This window comes from Chenopodium album, chromosome 13, assembly GCF_948465745.1.
Source record: "Chenopodium album chromosome 13, dcCheAlbu1.1, whole genome shotgun sequence".
Taxonomy (NCBI): Eukaryota; Viridiplantae; Streptophyta; class Magnoliopsida; order Caryophyllales; family Amaranthaceae; genus Chenopodium; species Chenopodium album.
Window position 1 is genome coordinate 6,433,511 of NC_137846.1, and position 21,082 is coordinate 6,454,592.

The 21,082-nt window shown below is 35.2% G+C and overlaps 1 protein-coding gene and 1 pseudogene across 1 annotated transcript; both read right to left on the reverse strand.

Moving 5' to 3' along the window:
* Nucleotides 1-186: 186 nt before the first annotated feature.
* On the reverse strand, nt 187-918 carry LOC145575105 (zinc-finger homeodomain protein 2 pseudogene; annotated as a pseudogene).
* A 4,211-nt stretch (nt 919-5,129) lies between these two features.
* Nucleotides 5,130-19,924, reverse strand: LOC145576128 (uncharacterized). Its single transcript, XM_081633917.1, has 6 exons — nt 19,585-19,924; nt 13,528-13,581; nt 12,737-12,810; nt 5,941-6,058; nt 5,775-5,833; nt 5,130-5,534 (listed from the first exon to the last, which is right to left on the reverse strand). The coding sequence occupies exons 1-6, from the start codon at nt 19,759-19,761 to the stop codon at nt 5,456-5,458; spliced, it is 561 nt and encodes a 186-aa protein (XP_081490043.1). The 5' UTR covers nt 19,762-19,924; the 3' UTR covers nt 5,130-5,455.
* Between the last annotated feature and the right edge of the window lie 1,158 nt (nt 19,925-21,082).

Sequence of the window (21,082 nt, forward strand, 5' to 3'; positions counted from 1 at the left end):
TCACTCAAATAACAATTATTTTGAACTATCTTATTTATACACAAAACATCTAGATAATATAATACTTCGTACTATAATAGCATAATAAAGAGAGTGACAAGGCCATTCTAGATGGTAATCAAAAGAATGAATTCTAAGCTAAGTTAGAACGTAGAATGATTAAACTCATTAAAGAGCTAAGTAGTCTTACGCATTTAATTTATTAGAGGAATCACTAGCATCATGATCATTAAGAGTAGAGTTAGTTCCTTTCTTAACAAAAAGGTACTTGTTATTGTGCATCCAAATCTTAAGCACTCTCCTCTTAATCCCAACCTCTTGGCAAAATTGTTGCACTAATCCTTCATCCACCCTTTGTATCTTCCAATTTGTCTTTTGAGCAAATCCCAACATTTTCTCTTTTTGTTCATTTGTAAATCTTGTCCTATGCCTCTTTTTACTCATTTTCATCCCTTCTACCTTTATTTGTTCCCCCTCATTTTCAGGTGGCATGGCCGCGGGCCCCACATTTAGACTAGGACTATTGTGGGGCCCGTGCCTCGCTGTTTGGGCAGTACCCTTATCTTGATGGCATTCTTGTACTTGATTTTCGGTAATATTACAAGTATTACACTGGTAGTGGCAATATGGTAAATAAGTATAATTGTTGCCACCCACGTGGGCCACCTCCACCCCCTCCTTACGATGGAAGTTGCGGTGGCAACCGCATGCCGAACACAGAAAAGCGTCGTCGTCACCGGAGGGGGGCATAAACTCTCCACAACCATCAGTGGAGTGGGATCCAAGGGAAGCTGCATGATTCTTAAGGCATTCCTTGTACACTATCATCATCTCTTTGGAATTGCTAGCATTATCATATTTCTTTGTAGTTGGAATAGTGTTGTGTTCATCACCTGCTTGAGTGCTTGAGTCACTCATAACTTCTTCTCGTATGCTCTAATCACAAGATATATGAATTTAATGTAATAAGGCTAAAGCTGGTTTTGGATATGGATAAATTGAACATAAAAGCTAAAGAAGAAATTGATGAAAGTGATTAATATATGGTTTTGAATTGGGTTTGTATATATATATATATACTTGGTAAGTTGGTAACCAAACAATAAGTACATATCTATACTATATTGTTTTTATGTTGTCTTAGATACAAATAGCTGTTATAGATGAATAGTTTAATATAAGAGTAGGAGACGTCTTTGCTTTGCTTATACTATTAGTTATCATTAGCATGCACTAGGTCTATAGAGGCGCAAGCATGCGCCACTAAGCCAATCCTATATAGCTTGTTCTTTTTTTTTCCACCGTCTTTTCGTGTTTAGTTAGGTCTTGTTCTCTTTAGTTTAAGAAAAAAAAAATTTAGTAAAACTAAGTTTTAAGTAATTAAAGGTGAAGTGTTTAATTAAACGGTAAATTGAAGTCTACAAAAGGCTTGTAAAAGTACATTTCAGTAAAAAATTATACAAGTACTAGTTTATTGTTGACCTAAATATGGTACATCATTGGACTTCTTACGAGTGTTCGACCTACGTATGTTGGGGCCTAAGGATACCATTCCACCATTAAGCATTCAAAATCACAAATTATAGTTCTGCGTATCATCTGAGTAACATTTTACTGAATCTTACAATTACTTATACTACATATTAAGTGATCGAGATAGCTAATCTTTAATACATGTTGCCATTGTAGTTTAATTTCCAATCAACAAGAAAGATAGACATAATATTTGTACAATATGTCATATTATAGCTTAGTGAGTTTTTACCACCGACCTGAAAGTCGTTTTTCCTTAACAAGGACTCATAAGTGAACGTGTCTTTACATATGATTGCTCATAAACTGTTGTTATTGACAGCTAGATGAACTTTCTAACAGAAACTAATAGTGCAAGTGACTAGTTTCTTTCATAGGGTCAACTAATTTTCATACGGAGTAGTAAATTAGTGTGCGACAATTTCATCAAATAGTTGTTAGTTCGTATTATGTAGTTTATATTATGTGATTATGGTGTAATTATTTAGGTTCTCTTATAATGCATGATTGATGCCACACATATAGAGTACTAGGTTAGATCCCGTGCCATGCACGGTGGTCTATACTTATATATATATTTATTGCTTATTGATTGATAAGTATTATAATAAATTAGTCAAAAAATAATATATTATGTAATAGATTAATTTGGTATTTACATTTTTTTTTTAATTGTAGCATCTAATAGACAACTAAAACAAAAGTAGGCAAAAAATCTGAGCAATCTTTTTTCTTATTGTAAAATAGGTCACAAATTATTTTAAGAATATAATTTTTGTTTATGGTTGCCCAAATTTTTTTAAAAAAAGATTTGTGAAATCTTTTTATTTTGGATATAATAATTATTACATCAATATAAATATGTATTAAAATAATATTATCTTTTGTAAATGATTTGTTTTCTTAATTAATAATTTTTTTAATAAATAAAAAAAAATAACTAAGGACACACCAGGAGATGACACGTGTCATTTCTGGTGTGTCTTTTAGTATTATAGAGAGTATATGATATTTCGATGTAACATGATATTGCAAGAGAAACTTAAAAAGGTAATGTTACTAATACATGTATATTATTGCTCTTTGACAAGTTTTTTTTTAAAAGGGGATTTATGTGAGATTTCTAGAGGAACATAAAATGTAAAGTGTATAGTTAAAATAATTGTTACACATTAAGTTGTGTTACCGAGTGTTTGCTATCTTCAATTTTAAGACTGTCTTGGAGTTCAAAGTTAAGACAAGTTTGAAATTTACAAGCTTGAGTTTGTGTTATTTCAATCGAGATTATTGAGCCATGCTAATTGAGCTTAATATGACCCCTATCTAGAGATTTAATTAACATAAGTTAAAACACAAATCAAGAATTTTTGTGTCCAAACTTGTGATTATTTGGACTATTATTTCTAGAGCTATTGTGTCGTGTAATAATGATGTAGATATACATATATTGTCTCATTCTAGTGTATTGACTAGGGAACTAAAAAATGCATGATTTATTTAACTGAGATGAAACATATTAAACTCAGAAACATAATTAATCAAACTATGCATAAATTAAGATTAGATTACTACTAAGATGTTGCTTAAAAGGCATGAAAAGACAAAGGTATGCTTTAATTTGAGGTTGATCTGCTCTTCTTTAAACTCTTAATGGTGCATTTAGGTCAAAAAGAGTAACCAAAAGAACAAAAAAGTGCCCTTTTGCTTTGCGTATGAGTCTTCTAAGACCTTATTGTTTATGAATTTTATATAATCTATAGTTGAATGCTCTGAATTAATTATATTTCAAAGACAAGAACAATCTTTAGTTAACCTATTATTGTTCAAGACTCTCATGAAAAAGATTGACAGTTTATATAATAATAATGAATTTAAAGGATAATCAACCATTGTAAAATTTATCACTTATCGAGAGAAATTTCTCTCAATTGAGACCTGACTCGGCTCAAATCCGAATTACTCGAAGTTTAGTAGGTTCTGGATTTTTAGCTATACTTGCATAAAATAACAAATGGAGTCATGTATAATCAACCATTGCATAGTTAATGACATTACACAATATATGCCATTAACTATACCTTAAAAAACAGAGATATATATACTTTGTACTTCATATATATATATATATATATATATAGTAAGAGAATAAAGCATATAATTATTCCATATGATAAATATAAACCTTTATTATAATTCAAGACTTATTCGAATATTATATAAAACATAGATTTTTATATTTAGCTAAACAAATTCTCTAAAAGCAAATGAAATATTTATCTTATTATTATTAAAAGAAAGCTTGATTTTGTCACCATCTTCAATTTTTCTATGCTCAACATATTCATTGGGAACATGTAAGCAGCAACTAGAGGTGCCAATTCCACCCTGAAACTGCAAGTTCATTTCAGTAACATAACCTGTCTCTGAATCATGCACTTTTACCTCTGTTGATTTATTCATCTTAATTTCTTCCTTTTGTTCTTCACTCAAATTGTCATGCATATTCTCCCAAAAATAATATTGTGGAAACGAAAAAATCTTTCTTGACTGCTTGTATGTTGCTTCACACGACATGATAAATTTATCGAGAGGTCCAAAATCTTAAGCTGATAGTTAGAGCCTTACGACTAATTAATAATTTTGAATTACTTATGGGTTAACTATAAAGTACAGAGTATTATTTATATGAGAACTGAGAACATCCAATTACGTAGTAATAAGAAAGTATTTAGTATTTACTATATAAAAGTTAGCAGCGAGTGATCAAATAATCAAATCAAATCATTTTGATTTTGGTAAAAATATCATCAAAAAAAAATTCGTGCATTGCATTTACCATTATTAACTATTATTATGAGAAGATTTTTAGTTCTAGAGTAATCATATATTTTAATTTTCCATTTATTTGGTGAACTTTTACTAGCTTTAATAATTAATTACCATCACATTACTTTTTCTGATTTTAAGTAAATTTTGACCATAAATATTTTGCCAATGATGAATTGGAAAATTTTGTTAACAAATTATTCAAATCGTGAATTGCGTAGTATCACATACTGTATTGTAGACTATATGGTAATAAATCTATGATTCTCATTACAAGAGTATATTTTGAAATATACTCCATAATTATAAAAAGCATGATCTATTATTAGCTGATCTACCACGAGTAAATCTCTAATTTCCTTTTTGTCAAAAATTTTTAAAAAAAAAATCTCTAATTTCCCTGAATTTTACAAAGAAATATTATTGTAATCAAAACGAAATCTTCATAATATTCGTTGCCAAGAGCTATATACAGAAAAAATAATCCGTATAAGAGAGATTTATTTGTTAATTTATTTTTTTAGGGAGTGTAAGAGAGTTTTTTTTTTTTTTTTTTTTCATTTTTAAGGGAGTGTTTATTTAGACTCACTATGTTTAACTATAATGCCAAGCACCAAGGTGTAAACAGTGTCCCAACATCAAAACATTTTATATCACAGCTGATGGCTTGCGCAATAGGAGAATGAAATTTATGCACTTCTGGGTGCTTGAACTGGGAGATGAAAAAAAGTGAGAACCCGGAAGTGAAATGACAACCTAGCAAGAGTATATAAGAAAATTTATCCATTGGAGTTTTAATACCTGTAACCAAAATGGTACTCCGTATTGAATTGATGACAGTGGAAATACACAACACAAAGCATGAATACAATGAAGAACTTGAGGAAGTTTAAGTGAAGGTTATACTCACTAATTTTTCTTCAGGACAAAAATCTACAAGCCTTTTATGTACATTGACATAGATTGTGGGAGCTCAACTGGTTTTTCAAAGTGGTGTCAGGGCACCTTATATGTCCGATAGCAGCACAACATTTCTCTATATCTCTCTTTTCTACAGAAGGATCTCCATTCCATCGGGTTTGCAACATACACCAAGCTAAAATTCAGTGTCAAAGCAAGAAACCAAGACTCGGCTGACCATGGACCTGGCAAATGGGATGTAACTCAAACTGTACCTGCAAATACATAGTGGATTTACAAGACACGGTAAGCAATGGATTTACATAGTGGATAGTGATTGATTTAGAGTAAATCCTATCTACTTCAACTGAAGAGGATAGAGAAGGAGAAGGCTAAAGAAAGAAAGCGAGCATTGAAAAGAGAAGAGAAGTTTATGTTAGCATGAATACAACAGTCTACAATATTCAAAAGACCCATATCACATTTTTTTCCTAGGTTAGAGATTTTAGACATACCAAGTTAGAGCACCAAACTCCAAAGTTATTGCCAAGAGTGTCAATAGCTTGTTATGAACCTGCCCAAAGTGATCAAGCACAGTATAATTACATCAGAAACCACGGAGATGGAAAATAAAGAGAAGAATCAAATTACACTATATGACAAAATACATATAATGCTTACATAGAGGGCGCAAAACAGTGCAATAATCATGCTCGCAAGATATAAGGCAGTTGCATATATACGCACGGGATCAAGCATCATTGCCACTTGCCTTTTTGGGCCAATAAGGAAAGCTGTGCTGCCACACAACATCCAACATAAGAAATCAAACATAAACTCTGGTCAGAGAATTTAATATTTTTAATCCCAAAATGTACAAATTCTAGGTCATCAGATTAATCCAGCTGATAGATCCATTGTCTCAAACTCAAAGGGGAGAAAAAAATCCTAATTAGAAACTAAGTAAAATCACTCCTCCAAAACACGCGCCTGGTCGGGCGAGGCACCGCCCGGTCGAGCGTGCCTTTATGAACCTTGAAGCATCTCTCGCACCCGGTCGGGCGCGAACTCGGGCGAAGCAACGCCCTTCCTTCTTTCGCCCCCCCCCCCCAGCCGAGCGCGCCTTCGGGCGGAGACCCTTGAGCCGGGCAAGACCACTTGGGCACTTGATTGGGCTCTGATTCTTCGGCCCAATCCGGATTTCCTCTTTTGGGGCTTTAATACATCGGTCCAACGCCTCGGTATCTCATATGTCGAGCCCTTAATCACCGGTTTAATGACTCCAACCGGCCTTGGGCTACGAAAAGTGGTCATGCTCCTCCAATGTTCGTAGTTGCTCTAAATAATCCCGAGAAAATGTGCAAAAATGTGCAATTTCCTGCAAAACTCAACCAAAACTACGAATACATTAGAAAACAAAGATTAGTAATAAAAGTTGCTCTAAAGAGCCAAAAACACCACTAATTATGACCAACAGACGGGGGTAAAATAATATAAAATAGACATATCAAACTCCCCCAAGCCAAACCTTTGCTATCAATGAATACATAAAACATGTCTCACCCCAAATAATCAAAATCAAGAATAACCAATTCAAGGCAAATCTAACAAGCATGTATCAACATCAACCAATCTCATCCATCCAATCACTCATCCTCCCTAACAATTGTCAAATAGAGCAAACCACAAGAGCATATAGAATTCAAGGCTAGTGCTCACACACTCAACTCTCATTTAAGTGGCGAGTAAAAGATGTACTCGATCACTCTCCATCCCAACCCCTTTATGTGAACAATGCCCTCCTAACTCACAATCTCGCGTATTTAAGAAAACAAGCACTCAACCTAATAGTCGACTCAGAATATGTCAAGTCATTTTTAGCATTGATAAACAACTAATTTCACATTCACACAACTCTATGCACAAAGGTCGAAAGGTATTTAAAGCTTGTAATGTAAGGGTAGGGTAAAAGGTAGGATAAATTTGGGAAAATGTGAGAGTAAAGCCATGCTTAAGTGAGCCAAATCCTAATAAAACCCAAGATCAAAAATAAATAATGACCAAACAACTCCAACATACTCAACTCCGCCAAAAATTCACCAAATACAACTCCAATCATAACAATAATTCCCAACACTTACAATTTTACTCCTAAAAATATAACAATGTAAAACTTGAGTGAATAACAAACTTTAACTTTCAAACTTGATTTGATTTTTTCATTAAAACTCAACTTTCAATTTTTTTTCTTTCTTTTGACCAACCTCATGACAATATTCTTCTTTGGAAGTTCACTTTTTTTTTCTACTTTGAATTTCTCTTCTTTTTTTCTTCATATCATCACACTTTATTTTTTGAAGAAAATTTAACTTTCAAGATCATCAAAAATAAAACACGATCAAGAACAAAACAACTCCTCATAACCACCCAAATTGTGCAAATAATAAGCACACTACAAAACTCCCTCACTAACAGCTCCCCCAAGCCAAGCTTGGGACTAGTAACCAATGGGGCAAATCGGCTTGTAATATGGCTAATAAACAACAAAAAGTCAAGGCAACAATATGGGTAGTAAGAAAGGAACAAATGTATCTAAAATCATCTAAATGCTACTTAAAGAACAAATGTCTTCGTCCTACACAATGTGCATAATAATGAGTCTTAAAAACATTATTCAAAGTTGCAAACCAATACTCAAATTCATTGACATATCAGGAACTAACACACAATTCCTAATCAAATCAACTAGTCAAGCACTATATTCACAAGTAGTTGGACAAAATTAACGCATATTAAGGCATCCAAGCAATCAAATATCAAATCATGGCTAACCTATCCACAATGCTCATCATCATATAACAAGAATCAAAACAATTTTCAAGTATGGGGCACAGGAAAGTATTATTTACAATTCATTGGAACGTATTTTTGTATTTTTTTTTTTTTTTTGATTTTTCAATTTTTTGTACTTTTCCATTTTTCTTAAAGCAATAAAACTACACTAGAAAGCAATAAATCTATACTAAAACACACCAAAAATAAGAGAAAGAGAAGAAGAAATATACCATCATCCAAAAATCTCCCCCAAGCCAAGATCAGACAATGTCCCCATTGGCTCGGGAAATAGCCCATCATAGCTAATATCGGCCTCATCATCCATGAAGCCAAATCCGCCGCCGCTACCACCAGAAGAACTGCCACCAAAATAATTAGGGTTATAAGTTCCCCCCAGGCCCCCTAAAAGGAATGTCCTGGCCATATCCATGAAATGCCGAGTAGTCTGTGTAAATATCACGGGAGGTGGAATCGACGTATCCCTGGGGTGGTGCCTGAAACCAGTCGGGGTAAAGAGCATCGTCGGGAATACCACCCTGACGAGTATAGTCATCAAACATAGGGTATAAAGCCCTGATTCCTCCCAATGTAGTCCAAACGTTGGTCTATAAAACCAACCATCTGTCTAATCTCCCCATAAGACCCCTCAATACGGCCTAAGGCTTGCCGGTTTATGAGTCTTGCCTAGGGGGAGGTGGAGGCATATGAGGTGGTGATGGCACTACCATAGGCTTAGGCTCGGGTGGAGGTGCTCGCCCCTGGGCATGGGCAACTAAAGCAGTATAGGTGTAAGACTCTTGTCCAGGGGAAAAGACGGTCAAATCGGGGTTAGGCAGGGAAAAGATAGGCAATGGTTGCTTCGTTCTTACCCTAACACACCAATGGGGGATTATTTGGCTATCCAACCGTACCCAACCCATGTCCTCTAAATGCCTAGTGGTCATGTAGGTATCCCCCCCCCCCCCCCCCCCCCACAGTTAGCGAAAACTTGGGCCCTAGTCTCACTAAAACCGGCCTTATTAACCGCTATCCTAATAATTAGGCCTCCTAATCGGATAGGGGTACTAGATGTGGTACTAGCCGCATTGAGGGGTCTTATGGGGAGATTAGACAGATGGTTGGTTTTATAGACCAACGTTTGGACTACATTTGGAGGAATCAGGGTGGGGCTTTATACCCTATGTTTGATGACTATACTCGTCAGGGTGGTATTCCCGACGATGCTCTTTACCCCGACTGGTTTCAGGCACCACCCCAGAGATACGTCGATCCCACCTCCCGTGATATTTACACAGACTACTCGGCATTTCATGGATATGGCCAGGACATTCCTTTTAGGGGGCCTCGGGGGGAACTTATAACCCTAATTATTTTGGTGGTAGTTCTTCTGGTGGTAGCGGCGGCGGATTTGGCTTCATGGATGATGAGGCCGATATTAGCTATGATGGGCTAGTTCCCGAGCCAATAGGGACATTGTCTGATCTTGGCTTGGGGGAGATTTTTGGATGATGGTATATTTCTTCTTCTCTTTCTCTTATTTTTGGTGTGTTTTAGTATAGATTTATTGCTTTCTAGTGTAGTTTTATTGCTTTAAGAAAAATGAAAAAGTACAAAAAATTGAAAAATCAAAAAAAAAATACAAAAATACGTTCCAATGAATTGTAAATCATACTTTCTTGTGCCCCATACTTGAAAATTGTTTTGATTCTTGTTATATGATGATGAACATTGTGGATAAGTTAGCCATGATTTGATATTTGATTGCTTGGATGCCTTAATATGAGTCAATTTTGTCCAACTACTTGTGAATATAGTGCTTGATTAGTTGATTTGGTTAGAAATTGTGTGTTAGTTCCTGGTGTGTCAATGAATTTGAGTATTGGTTTGCAACTTTGAGTAATGTTTATAAGATTCATTGTTATGCACACTGAGTAGGACGAATACATTTGTTCTTTAGATAGCCTTTAGATGATTTTAGATACATTTGTTCCTTTCTTGCTACCCATATTGTTGCCTTGACATTTTGTTGTTTGTTAGCCATATTACAAGCTGATTTGCCCCATTGGTTACTAGTCCCAAGCTTGGCTTGGGGGAGCTATTAGTGAGAGAGTTTTGTGATGTGCTTATTATTTGCACAATTTGGGTGGTTATGAAGAGTTGTTTTGTTCTTGATCGTGTTTTATTTTTGATGATCTTGAAAGTTAAATTTTCTTCAAAAAATAAAGTGTGATGATATGAAGAAAAAAAGAAGAGAAATTCAAAGAAGAAAAAATAGAAAAAAGAAAAAGTGAAAAAAAAGTGAACTTCCAACGAAAAAAATTGTCATGAGGTTGGTCAAAAGAAAGAAAAAAATTGAAAGTTGAGTTTCAATGAAAAAATCAAATCAAGTTTGAAAGTTAAAGTTTGTTATTCACTAAAGTTTTACATTGTTATATTTTTAGGAATGAAATTGTAAGTGTTGGGAATTATTATTATGATTGGAGTTGTATTTGGTGAATTTTTGGCGGAGTTGAGTATGTTGGAGTTGTTTGGTCATTACTTATTTTTGACCTTGGGTTTTATTAGGATTTGTCTCCCTTAAGCATGGCTTTACTCTCACATTTTCTCTAATTTATCCTACCTTTTACCCTACCCTTACATTACAAGCTTTAAAGACCTTCCGACTTTTGTGCATAGAGTTGTGTGAATGTGAAATTAGTTGTTTATCAATGCGAAGAATGACTTGACATATTCCAAGTCGACTATTAGGTTGAGTGCTTGTTTTCTTAAACACACGAGAGTGTGAGTTGGGAGGGCATTGTTCACATAAAGGGGCTGGGATGGAGAGCAATCGAGTACATCTTTTACTCGCCACATAAATGAAAGTTGAGTGTGTGAGCACTAGTCTTGAATTCTATATGCTCTTGTGGTTTGCTCTATTTGACAATTGTTAGGGAGGATGAGTGATTGGATGGATGAGATTGGTTGATGTTGATACATGCTTGTTAGATTTGCTTTGAATTGGTTGTTCTTGATTTTGATTATTTGGGGTGAGGCATGTTTTATGTACTCATTGATGAGCTCTTTGCTTAGGGACAAGCAAAGGTTTGGCTTGGGGGAGTTTGATATGTCTATTTTATATAGTGTTTTACCCCCGTCCCTTGGCCACAATTAGTGGTGTTTTTGGCTCTTTAAAGCCACTTTTATTACTAATTTGTGTTTTCTAGTGTATTCGTAGTTTTGGTTGAGTTTTGTAGGAAATTGCACATTTTTCCGGGATTATTTAGAGTAACTACGAGTATTGGAGGAGCATGACCACTTTTCGTAGCCCAAGGCCGGTTGGAGTCATCGAACCGGTGATTAAGGGCTCGACATATGAGATACCGAGGCGTTGGACCGATGTATTAAAGCCCCAAAAGAGGAAATTCGGATTGGGCCAAAGAATCGGAGCCCAATCAAGAGTCTAAGAAGTGCCCAAGTGGCCTTGCCCAGCTCAAGGGTCTCCGCCCGAAGGCGCGCCCGGGGCGGGGCGAAAGAAGGAAGGGCGTTGCTTCGCCCGAGCTCGCGCCCGACCGGGCGTGAGAGATGCTTCAAGGTTCAAAAAGGCGCGCCCGATCGGGCGGTGCCTCGCCCGACCGGGCGCGGGCGCGTGTTTTGGAGGAGTGATTTTCGACGATTTTACTTAGTTTCAAATTAGGACTTTTAGGAGCTTTGTATAAATACGTTTTTAGTGTTTTTGGTACAATGAACCTCTTCTTTTAGTTTTTCTCTCTCTACTTAGTTTTTAAATTAAACTTATCTCTTGTTTTCTCTCTCTATAACTCTACAACTTTGTTCTTAATTCAGTCCATTATTTCCGTTAATTTTGGTAACGAATACTTCTCTATTATTTTCATTAATTTAATTTCTGTATCTCATCATGATTTGTTTAATTGTTTTGATTAGTTTAGATTTAATTATGTGTGAGTAGTTTTCTTTCTAGGGTTTGTGGGGATCCATAAATAATATGAAGGGGTAATTTATTATTGTTGATTGTCAATGCTTGATTAATTTCATATTGATTGATTTAATGCTATGCAATTAGACTTGCGCGGGTTTAATATGTATGAGTTTAGCAATATTGATTCGATATTCGAGAGATGAGAATTGATGTTTAGGCTTAGTTTCAATAGGAGGTTAATTTATAAATGGTTAAGTCAAGATTCAAGAGATGCGATTTATCGGTAGATTAATTCTGTGATTGTAATACGTAGCGAAAGCCCTTTATGATCTGATTAATTGACGTATTGATGATTGATTGTTATGTTTTACCCTGGAGTATTATTTATTGGTGAACCTATGCCCTAAGTCTTTAATTCATTGATTTTTCTCTACCCTTAATCTTAGTAGTTTTATTTCCATTCGATAATAATAATTTGTTACTTAATAATTTAGATTGCTTTAATTAATTAGGAATAGAAAGACTTGTTTCCCTGTGGATTCGACCCTACTTCCCTATCTACTTTAGTTAGAGGACCTAAGTAATACTTTTGATCAGGCGATACGATTTGAGCCTGTCACACATGATTAGAATCTTTTTTATTTATATTCAAGAGAGATGGAAACCTACGAAATAAAAATATATACATGGGTATAACAAGAACCTAAACAAGTAAATACATACCTCCCAATAGCAAGCAAATTTCCAAGGGTAAAAGCGATACCAAACTTGATCGGATTGAAGAACACAAGCATGGACTGCATAGTAAAGAAGCAGCATTTAGAATAATTAATGTCAAGAATAACTTGTCACCATATTGAAATTAAGAATAAGCATAGCACACTAAGGACAAAGGTTTATTTATTTAATTATTTTTATTAATAAAATGGGATCAAGTTCCAATAATCTTTGCAGCAATCATGTCAATTGATATCCTTAAGGGCATTCATATCCCAATTTGCATGTATGCATCACTGTTGACTTAACGCTCAAATGAGTGAAAGACAGATAACCTACATCCCTATCAAGACTGCAGCAGAACAGAAGAGTACAATTGGGGAATCTAGATAATGCCCCATCCTTTTCTATTCCACAATCCTTTTCTTTCTTATGTTACTGCAGAATCTACATGAGATGTAAAAGAACAAGGCAAAGAACATGGTCAACAATAAACAAATCTACATCCTTTAATAAAGTTTATGGCAACATTGAAAAATAGGCAACAACAATCAAGGGTCCTCAACTAATTAACTGTTTTTATAATAATTCAAAATTGTGTTGCTCAACTTCTTAAGAAGCTGAAGTGAAGGTAGAGGCATTCTGCATCCGAACACTGGAATAATATGAAAAAAGAGAATACATACTTATATAAGACAAATTGAACTGTGCTTATGATTTAATGGGACATTGGAAGTTCAAAACCTATAACAAGTAGCCAAAAATCAAACAAAGATTTGTGGCGATCCAACACTTACCAAAAATGTACAAGTCAACCCAGCAACAAAGCATATGGCAAAGCCTTGAATTCTCTGCAGCAAGAAAACGAAGACAAAGCAATAATTAAGCAGCTAAACCCCAAAAAAAAAAAAAAACGTACAAGGCAGCATTGACATCATAAAATTGATAAATAAAATAGATGGTAGCAAATGATGGAAAGTTAAAGGGACAAAGAAGAAGATAGAGGTGGCAGGAGAAGAATGAATTGACTTACTCCAACTCTCGCCCCATTAGAGGGAATCAAACGAGGATTCTACAGATATCTAGGTTCTTACATATCCAAACAGCAATAATGAATAACCGCTCCTTCCTTTCAAATTATAATTACTGTGCGCACAGTTTCCTTAGTACCAGTCCAGCAGTGTTTGATGATCTGAACCCCTGTTCTTTTCTTCAAATTCTGGTGATAGATCATTACTTAGCCCATGAAAACAGTAATGTAAAGATCCCTCCATCGCCAACCAAGAGATGTGTCCTAACACTAAACGACTATTTTGGCATATATGCTGGCAAGTGTAATGGATTTCCTTGACTAATGAAATGCTTCAAAAGCAAACTCACAACTTATGTCCAAATGGCAATGACGATTGTAAATGAATAGTCCATTAGGCATGAAGATATACCAACTTATGTCCAAATGGCAGAAAATGAAATTAAGCAAGCAGATCCTAGGTACCAGTTGCCCATATTTAAGTATTAACTTCATCCTAATGTTCCTAAATCATACATTCTATACAGATTACAGTATAGGCCTATTCAGACACTGATCATGGCAATTCACTCAACTGGCACTTCAATCTACATATCAGGGACTTATGAATTTTTAAATACACCTAAATTTACACAAGTACTCCGTATCAAACAAGTTTTCTTTTTCCGGCAACAAACCTGTGAATTCTGTATAGAGCAACATATGTCTCTTAGGACACTGCAATCACATAAGCTAGCTCAACAGGTAGGAAAGCCTACACAACAGCACAACGACACATCTGTATAAACTTCAAGTCAAGCACACCCTTATCCTTTCAATAAGATTAATGAGGGACTCAAAGATCATAAGTTTCTATCAGATTTTGTATTTTTAATATTCCACCATTACTCTGCAAGCCATTAGTTGGTCACATGAAAGCCCTTGGTGACCTTTAGCCAATGAAAGAAGGTATATACAAAAAGAGCCATATTGATTGTTCAAAGGCAAAGTGGAGGGTTTCAACCACTCAAATGATCTCCCAAAGTGTCAAGGGTTCATGGGAAACACCCCAACCTTTTTCCTTTCCAGGTCCAAATATGTTTAAAATTATCCAAAACTGAAGGCTATCCATGCTTTGGAACCAACTTTGAAGGTCTGTGTCAAAAAAAACTCGAGATAGCTTGGGATCCTAGGGTCATATAATGTTGTTTAGAACCATGTATGACCACTAGTCAGTCATAAGGCTTGTGGTGTCCTTGAGTTGATTAATAGAGGTGTGTATGGATGGATTATGGAAATTGCTAAATTAACATTTTAAAGGTAAAGTGGATGGTGTGGATGGTTCCAACCATCCAAATGGCCTCTTGGGTTGTTGTGAGGTTCATGGGAAGATTTCTAAACAATTTTATTTACGGGTCTGAAAAAGTTCAAAATAGTCCAAAACTGAAGGTTATAGTCCACGAAATCAAAGCAATTTTGGAAGTTTTGGGACATAGTGTCAAAAAGTTTCAAGCTTGTATGGGATGCATCTCAAGGTCATATAATATTATTTGGAATCACATATGACCACTAGTTGGCCATATAAATCTCGTGGTGACTTTGAGTTAAAGAAGGGAGGCGTAATAAACGAAGAAAATTTGGCATTTTAAAGGCAAAATGCACGGTCCTGACCACCTTTATGGATTCCTGTGTTGTCTTGGGGTCTATGGGAACCACCCCAACCTATTTGCTTTTTGAGTTTCATAAAGTTGTAATTTGTCCAAAACTAACGGCAACAATTCACTTGTTCGAGCCAATTTTGGGAAAAAAAATTTAAAAATTGAAGTGAAAGCATTGGGTATCAGGGTCATATAAGTTGGTTTGGCATCATAACAAGCCTACTAATATGTCTTATAAAGTCTTGAGGATGAGTTTGGTTCATCTATTAGGCTATGGCAGTGAAGTGATGATACCAACTTGGCATACTGAGGTCTATGAAGTCCTTCATCTTTATTGGTGTTGTTGATTATTCCAAAAATCACTACTTACCTAAACATTCCATTACAATATTGATTTAATACTAGACATACTACTATATTATACTTCCTCCGTTCCAATGATATTGGATGAAATTAAGCAATCATCAAACACATATTATATGTTAAATATCTATAATTATATAAGAGTAAAAATTATAAAAGGTTGATATTCTGAAAGTATTTTATAAGACGAATCTCACATGACAATATTTTGTTTAACGTATAAATTATATTATATGGTCAAACAAGAGTTTTGAAAGTATTTTATAAGACCAATCAATGAATGTTGACTTTAGTTTGATTGTTTACATACAATTGTTCATTTATAATGGAATGGATGAATAGAAGCCTTTTAACCCAAGATGAAAAAGTAACAAAAGAATAGTATATTCATATTATTGATTGATTAATTAATGGAAAATCATCGCACCATATTATTATATTTTATTTTCTCCTCCTTGTAAGCAATAAAATAGTGTCGACCTTGTTAACCACCAACAGGCATGATAACTCAACAAGGTGGTGCCTACTGCCTAGCTCCAAAACTAGTTGACATAAGTCTTTGTAGACAGATGAACCGCAAAAGTAGATCAAAGGGTGGGAGAGCCTATAACATAATACAAGTATAAAACTCCACTTGATCCCCCATTAAACTATGATTTGAGATGGCCTCGAGTTTTACAAACTGAACTGTAGTATGCAAATAGGAATACAGGATCCACAAAAACAGTTGAAATTCTTGGGAACAGATCAAAAAGCATGGCAATAAAACATTTTTGCATGTTCGCTAGCTGTTTCTATAAGGTCTAATTCCTTTTATAGCTCCACACCTCTAGATATATATTATGTTCTGAAGAGATGTACATCAACCTATCCAATTGTAAGGTAACATAACAATAGCCTAAAAACCACATGCCACCAACTCCCAAGTCCCAACCAAAAACTCTACACATTAAGGCCTGAGAAACTAGCAATGCTCAGAAACAGTTGCAAAGAGCTGGAATTTATAATGCATTAATACAATCACAACTTTGTAATGCATTATGCATTCACAAATTTATGGAAGGATATTATGCTGGCGGCTCCAAATTGTACTCTTTAAGTGGCATTGCAATATGCTCATAGGCTATAGGGCACACAGCTCGCGGCTACGATCCACAAAAAGTTGAATGACAGAACTCCGTCATCTCTACTCAGACCAGATATAGCACATGAATAGCTGCTATTCCCAAATGAACATTACAATCTATGCCCATATTACTGATTAGCGAGTATCAATTCTAAAACGGAGAGAAATTGGCGCACTCTCTAATGCCACTACAAATTACACAAGTACTCTGTATCAAACAAGTTTTCTTTTTCCACCAACAAACCCGTGAATTCTATAAAGGGAGCAATATATGTCTCTAAGGACATTGCAATCACAAAAGCTAGCTCAAGAGGTAGGAAAGCCTACACAACTACACATATATATAAACTCAAGTCAAGCACACCCATACCCTTTCAATAAGATTAATGAGGGACTCAAAGATCATAAGTTGCTATCAGATTTTGAAAGTTAATATCCCACCATTACTCTACAAGCCATTAGTTGATCACATAAAGGCCCATGGTGACCTTTAGCCAATGAAAGGAGGTATGTACAAAAAGAGCCATATTGACTATTCAAGGGAAAAGTGGAAGGTTTTAACCACTCAAATCGTCTCCCGAAGTGTCATGGGTCCATGGGAAACACCCAAATCCTTCCTTTCCGGGTCTAAAAACGTTAAAAAATATCAAAAATCATAGGCTTATTCACGCTTTTGAACCAATTTTGAAGGGTTTGGGACACAGTGTAGAAAAAACTCAAGATAGCAGGGGATACATCTTGGGATCATATAAAATAGGTCGGCCCCTTGTATAACCACTAGTTGGTCATATAAAGGCTTGTGGTGACCGACTAGTGGTGGCCTTGAGTTAATTAATAGAGGTGTGTATATAAATTGCTCGATTAACAGTTTAGAGGCAAAGTAGATGGTTCCAACCATCATAATGGTCTCTCAAGGTGTCATGGGGTTCATGAGAAAAACTCTGCCCAATCTAATTTTTGGGTCCAAAAAAGTTCAAAATTGCAATCACAAAAGTTAGTTCTTCTTATGTTCATGAGAAGAATTGAAGATTAAAATCCACGAAATCAGACAAATTTTGAAGGTTTGTGATACAGTATAGAAAAGTCTCGAGATTGTATGAATGTTATTTTGAACCATATATGACCACTAGTTGGTCATACAAAATCTTGTGGTGACCTTGAATTAATGAAGGGAGGTGTTAGTCATAAACGGAGAAATTGGCATTTTAAAGGCAAAATGCATGGTTCCAACCACCCAAATGGGCTCCTAGGATGTCTTGGAGTCTATAAGTACCACCCCGGCCTATTTCCTTTTCTAAATTATTGAAAATTGTCCATTTAAAGGCAATAATTCACTTGTTTTGGCAATTTTGCCAAAACAAATTTAAAATTGAAGTGAAGGCATAGCGTATCATGGTCATATAAGTTGGTTTGGCACCATAACAAGCCTACTGATATGTCTCATAAATTCCCAAGGATGAACTTGGTCCATCTATGTTGCTATGGTACTGAAGAGCTACCAGAGATGGATATTAATATAACCATCTTGGCATTTCAAGGTCTACTAAGGTCTATGAAGTTTTTCATCTTCATTGGTGTGTTTGATTATTCCCAAATTCATTACTTACCATAACATTTCATTATGACGCTGGTTAGACCATTATACTATACTATATAGGTGTTGTTTTTCATCTTCATTGGTGTGTTTGATTATTCCCAAATTCATTACTTACCATAAAATAGTGTCGACCTTGTTAACCTCCAACAAACTTGATAACTCAAATAGGTTGTGCCTAGCTCCTAAACTAGTTGACATAAGTCTTTGCAAATAGATGAACCTCAAAAGTAGCTCAAAGGGTGGGAGAGCCAATAACATAATACAAGTATAAACTCCACTTCATCCCCCATTAAAATTATGATTTGAGATGGCTCGTGTTTTTCAAACTGAATTGTAGTATGCAAATAAGGATACAGGATCTACAAAAGCAGTTGAAATTCTTGGGAACACATCATTAAGAATGGCAATAAAACATTTTTGCACGTTCACTAGCTGTTTCTATAGGCTTAATTCCTTTTATAGCTCCACACCTCTAGATATATATATTATGTTCTGATGCGATGTACATAAACCTATTCAATTGTTAGATATCATAACTATAGCCTGAAAACTACATGCCACCAACTCCCAAACAAAAGCTCTACACATAAAGGCCCAAGAAACTAGCAAAGCTCAGAAACAATTACAAAAAGCAGGAACCTATAATGCACTAATACGATCACCAGTTTGTAATGCATTCACAAATTTACTAGGAGGGTAATTATGCTAGCGGCTCCAAATTGTACTCCCAAGTGACATTGTCATATGCTCTTATAGGCTCGCCGCTACAATCCATAAACAGTTGAATGACAGAACTCCATCATCTCTACTCAGACCAGATATAGCACATTAATAGCTGCCATTCCCAAATGAACATTACATTCTAAGCCCAAATTACTGATTAATAAATTCTAAAACAGAGAGAAATTGGCTCATTTTCTAATACCCTTACAAATTTAACCCGAAAATTCAATTGCAATGGAGTAAACAATCAAATAAAGCACAAAAATCAACCAAAATTCGAAGAAACTAAAGATTTAAGTGCAGATCAAACTAAATTTAATCAAATTCCATGATAATACACAAAAACAAGGGTTTTAAGATCAGGAAAAAATTGAAGACCTGTTTGGTGGACAAAGTGCAATTACGATTGAACTCGTCCATGAAAGAGCTATCATCATCAGCAGAATTAACAGCAGCAGATTCTTCGTCGTCAACCTCCATACCAACAAGCATCTTCATTTTTTCAACAGGTTGGTAGCTCTTCACCTTATCAAATGCTTCGCTTAATCTATCCATTTTCTCTCTCTTGGAGATCCAGAGAAAATCGAAAATGGCGATCAAGAAATCTGGAAATTGGAAATGGAGGTTATGGTGGGTGGATGAGTGAAGACTGAAGAGTGAGAAAGGGGAGGAGAGAGGATGAAGAAAGGAGGAGAAAGAGTAAAATGTTAGTTTATAGGGAGAGTGACAATTTGCTTGTAACTTACGAAGTTAGGCCTTATGTCATGCCTTGGGTCAGGCCTCAAGCCCCACCTCTGAGGTGACAAATGGGTAATTTGGATTGGGTACGACTTATTTTATATAGCGGGAAAGGGAAGGGGAGTAGTTGTCAAATGGGAAGGCGAGGTGGGGGGAGGGACCAAGGAATGCTCCGATAGTGGAGATTGTTTCTAGGTGAGGGAATTTTTTAAAAATTATTTTTAATTTTGTTTTTTGAAATAATTATAGAAAAAAGGGTCAATAAAATGAGACACGTGGCAAGTTATCCTTTCAATCGGTCACCAATCTGACAAACTAGTCAAGGAACTATTTTAAGCATATGGGGGTCAAAAATGGGATTGATTCCAGATTACTCAAAAGTGGGATTGTTTTGAGTAAAAATAACAAAGGTGAGATTATTCTTTTTCATTTTTCCTATATTGAATTACAATAAATGTCATTATAAAGTTCTAAAACAAAATACGTAGCACTAATTACATAAGAAAAGTCAAAGCACATTCACAACAAATGTAATTTACATAACAAGAATTTACTAAAAGAAAAAAGGTTAAAACTAGATATTCCATCAGAAGAAAGAAAAAAAATAAAAGCTTTCCTACGAATCCATCGAAAAATTGTTGTCAGAAACAACCTTTTCGTAATATCGACATTATCCAATACAAAGCACGTCGAAAAGCCTTTCTTTGGCGGACTTTCCAATGGAACCATTAGAAATCTCCGAAAATCCGTCGAAAAGGCCACTGTTTTCGACGGATAAATTTCATCGGAAATGTGGCAGTTTTCAATGGTATTTATATCCCGTCGGAAATTTGCGAAAGAATATTTCATCGCAGATCTACGACGAATTTTAAAATGTTTCTGACGGATTTTTTTTTTTCTTTTTTGTTTCCTATTCAACTTGTATATCTGCACATAACATAACCTATTTTTGGCTAGCATAAATACACATTCTAAAATTTTCGAAATGCGTGGACTAAGCAAAATACGCATTTGAAATTACTGCGGAAATTATGTACAAGCAAAATACAGAATCTAGAGTTACTAGTGTAAAATACCAGTGCTAAAAACTACACAACCTAACAAAGGATAAAACTAGCTAAGCTACACAACATTTGGG

Excerpts from the sequence above, each read along its gene's own strand:
- LOC145576128 (XM_081633917.1), bottom strand. The coding sequence starts at position 19,761 with ATGGATAGATTAAGCGAAGCATTTGATAAGGTGAAGAGCTACCAACCT. Across the intron at positions 6,059-12,736 it reads AATTTGCTTGCTATTGGGAG|CACAGCTTTCCTTATTGGCC; the intron begins GTATGTATTTAC and ends GTTGTGTGGCAG. Across the intron at positions 5,834-5,940 it reads CACTGTTTTGCGCCCTCTAT|GTTCATAACAAGCTATTGAC; the intron begins GTAAGCATTATA and ends CACTTTGGGCAG.